Raw genomic sequence first — 3514 nt, forward strand, 5'->3', positions numbered from 1 at the left:
CCCACACCCTGTCCTGGAGCCCCCTCCCCCGCCTCTGCCCTGTCCTGGAGCGTCTGCTGGTGGACTCGCTCTGGTGAATTGCAGACACGGGTGCAGCCCCCGTGACATTTGAGGTGACCCACTGTGAGCTCACGATTCATTTAGATTTTTCCATCTCGGGCTTGCACTCAGTGACATTCTTAGAGGGTTTGCTGAGTCGTGACGAGGGGTTGCCCTGGCCCACACCCAAGCCTTGTCCAGAGACAGCCCTTCACTGTCACCCTCAGAAGCTTCTCAAAAGCCTCTGCTTGGACCCCCACCCTCCCTGGGGCGTCAGGGTGCCCGGGTAGGCCTGGGAGTTCTGGCAGTGCCCAGCTCTGCCTCCTGGCCCCCTGCCCCCGGCCGCGTCCTGAGCCCAGCTGATTCCGGGGCTCCCGTGTCAGTGGGGCTCAGGGAACCTGGCACCCGCTCTCCCTCCCTCCAGGTCAAACATCAAGCCCGACAAGGCCAACGCCAACCACCACAGCTTCCAGATGTACACGTTCGACAAGACCACCAACTGCAAAGCCTGCCGCATGTTCCTCAGGTGGGGGCCCTGCCCTGCCCGCTCCCGGCCCCCGAGGGTGCCTGGGGCTGCCCCATCCTGCATTCTCACCGCCCAGCGCCCCTAGGCCAGCGCCGCGCTGGGCCCCAGAGACCTGGGGGAGCGGCCCGTCTGTGTGGGCCCGGCCGGCCCTCGGTGCTTGGGATCCAGTGGGGAGGGGAGGCGGTTTTCCCAGGGGGTCTGTCACAGGAGCTGCAGAGCCAGGCCAGGATCATCCAAGGGGAGGGCCGGCACCAGGCTGTGCGTTTGGGCGGGGGTCCTGGGAGCTCTGGGGCTGGGCTGGCTGCTCAGTGGGAGCACAAGGCCAGGCGGGTCGGGGCTCACCTCACCTCCCGCCCTCCCCTGGCACAGGGGTACTTTCTACCAGGGTTACCTCTGCACCAAGTGTGGCGTCGGGGCGCACAAGGAGTGTCTGGAAGTGACCCCTCCCTGCAAGATCAGTGAGTACCGACCCCACCCCGCCTATGGGGCACAAGCCCCAGGGGCCAGCCCATCCCTCACAGTGGCCCCACAAGACAGGGACCAGATGAGGAAACCGAGGCTCAGGGCGGGGGCATGTGCCCCTGGGCACACAGGCTCAGCCTGAGAGCCGGCTGGGGCGCCACGGCCAAGCCCTCCTCCGAACTTCACTCTCGCTGGCTTTGCTCTGCCTCTTCAATGCCTTCAATGTCTTCTGCCTTTTCTCTGCCACACTGCAGTTAAGACCCTGGACCCCTACCTGGCCCAGGGCACAGAATGTTCTTGGCAGTTCGTGGAGATTTCCCTTCAGAGAGGAACACCTTGGCCCCCGGTTCTCTTGCCCCATTTGTAGATGGTTCCCCTGCATGCCCAGCATTTATTACACAAGGCTCCCCTTGGCCCCGAGCCCATTTGTCAGATGGGAAGGCTGAGGCTCCTCTGAATCATCTTGGTTTGGGGGATGAGCTGGGGGAGTTCCCAGCCTAGAGCTGCTGGATGGCAGCCGGAAGCCTCAGACGGTTCCGAAAGATTGCAGCCGCCGTGGTGAGGGCTGGCTGCCCGTGTGATCTGGGCACGGGCCTGTGCTGAGCGTCAGCACCGCGCTCCGTGCTTCACGTGGGCTCATCCGCCCCATTGGCCCCATGAGACGGGGCGGCTACGCTGCCATTCATGCCCGGGGGACCTGTGCTCAGAGAGGCCTGACACGCTCCAGGTAGACGGCAGTACTTGCCAGGCCTGCTGATCACCCAAGATACCAGCATGCAGAGCAGGAGAGTTTTTGTCAGTTCCTCATTTACTGCGACTGCTGGCCCAGGACCCTGACCAGGGAGGAGGGTCCGACAGGTCAGCCCGGACCCCCTCGTCCCAGCTGAGCCCGCTGCTGCCCATACTGGCCCAGCGGAGCCCTGCTGCTCTGCTCCAGGCTGGAGGAAGCCGCCGGCTCCCCGGCCCCAGAGAAGGAGGCTTTTCCTCTTTGCCTGTAGATACCGCCCTCTGGTGGCCGCGTGTCCTTCATGTCGAGAGACCGGATGGTTCATTTCTTTTGACTTTTTTTTGTGGTCTTGAAAGTAACATATTTATTTGTCAAAAATTATAGAGGGGCAAAAAAACAGAAGAAATGGAATAAAGAAGAAAATACTCATCTCTTATGAGCGTATTAAGAAATAATCGAAGGTGGCATTTGGCATATTCCCCGACTAGCTTTCTAAGTTTTAAATAATCTTGTTGTTTCTCTTTGCCCTCGGATTGTTAAATACCCACTTTCATACAAAATGCGGAGGAATGTAAAGGAGATAAAAGCAACTCGTGGTCATGCCAGGCAAAAACACCGCTGATGGCCATCACGTGCCTTCTTCCTTTTTTTTTCCAGACCCCCCATGCCAATCCTCTTTAGGTTTGCGTGGTTTTCGTATGTACAGCTGGGGGCTTCCCAGGTGGCACTAGTGGGAAAGAACCCGCCTGCCAATGCAGGAGATGTAAGAGACACGGGTTTGATCCCTGGGTTGAGAAGATCCCCTGGAGAAGGAGGGCACGGCAACCCACTCCAGTATTCTTGCCTGGAAAACCCTATGGACAGAGGAGGCTGGCGGGCTACCATCCACGGGGTTGCACAGAGTCGGACACGACCGAAGTGACTTAGCACACGCACGTACAGCCGAGGCCTCACCGGGCAGGCAGGGGTGTGTCTTTCGCAAGCTGACGTTGTCAGCATCCTTCCCGTGACTCTGAGAGCCCCTGGTGGGCACCGGGCTTTGTTTTAAGAGGTCGTGGTTCCCCCAACAGAATGGGAAAGACTAGAGATCTCTTCAAGAAAATTAGAGATACCAAGGGAACATTTCATGCAAAGATGGGCTCGATAAAGGATGGAAATGGTATGGACCTAACAGAAGCAGAAGATATTAAGAAGAGGTGGCAAGAATATACAGAAGAACTCTACAAAAAAGATCTTCACGACCCAGATAATCACGATGGTGTGATCACTGACCTAGAGCCAGACATCCTGGAATGTGAAGTCAAGTGGTCCTTAGAAAGCATCACTATGAACAAAGCTAGTGGAGGTGATGGAATTCCAGTTGAGCTACTTCAAATCCTGAAAGATGATGCTGTGAAAGTGCTGCACTCAATATGCCAGCAAATCTGGAAAACTCAGCAGTGGCCACAGGACTGGAAAAGGTCAGTTTTCATTCCAATCCCAAAGAAAGGCAACACCAAAGAATGCTCAAACTACCGGACAATTGCACTCATCTCACACACTAGTAAAGTAATGCTAAAATCCTCCAAGCCAGGCTTCAGCAATATGTGATCCGTGAACTTCCTGAAGTTCAAGCTGGTTTTAGAAAAGGCAGAGGAACCAGATATCAAATTGCCAACATCCGCTGGATCATGGGAAAAGCAAGAGAGTTCCAGAAAAACATCTATTTCTGCTTTATTGACTATGCCAAAGCCTTTGACTGTGTGGATCACAATAAACCT

At 56.5% G+C, this 3514-nt stretch overlaps 1 protein-coding gene across 1 annotated transcript in view; it reads left to right on the forward strand.

Annotated features, from left to right (window-relative positions):
* VAV2 (vav 2 guanine nucleotide exchange factor) overlaps positions 1 to 3514 on the forward strand; it is a gene marked incomplete at its 5' end in the record, with an annotated part of 44690 nt that overhangs the window by 22123 nt on the left and 19053 nt on the right. Inside the window, 2 exons of the mRNA XM_010832765.1 lie at positions 464 to 565; positions 935 to 1023. Coding sequence (XP_010831067.1) covers positions 464 to 565; positions 935 to 1023 — 191 coding nt within the window. The remainder of the gene's footprint in view (positions 1 to 463; positions 566 to 934; positions 1024 to 3514) is intronic.

The sequence above is a fragment of the Bison bison genome, unplaced genomic scaffold, assembly GCF_000754665.1.
Source record: "Bison bison bison isolate TAMUID 2011002044 unplaced genomic scaffold, Bison_UMD1.0 scf7180017862242, whole genome shotgun sequence".
Taxonomy (NCBI): domain Eukaryota; kingdom Metazoa; phylum Chordata; class Mammalia; order Artiodactyla; family Bovidae; genus Bison; species Bison bison.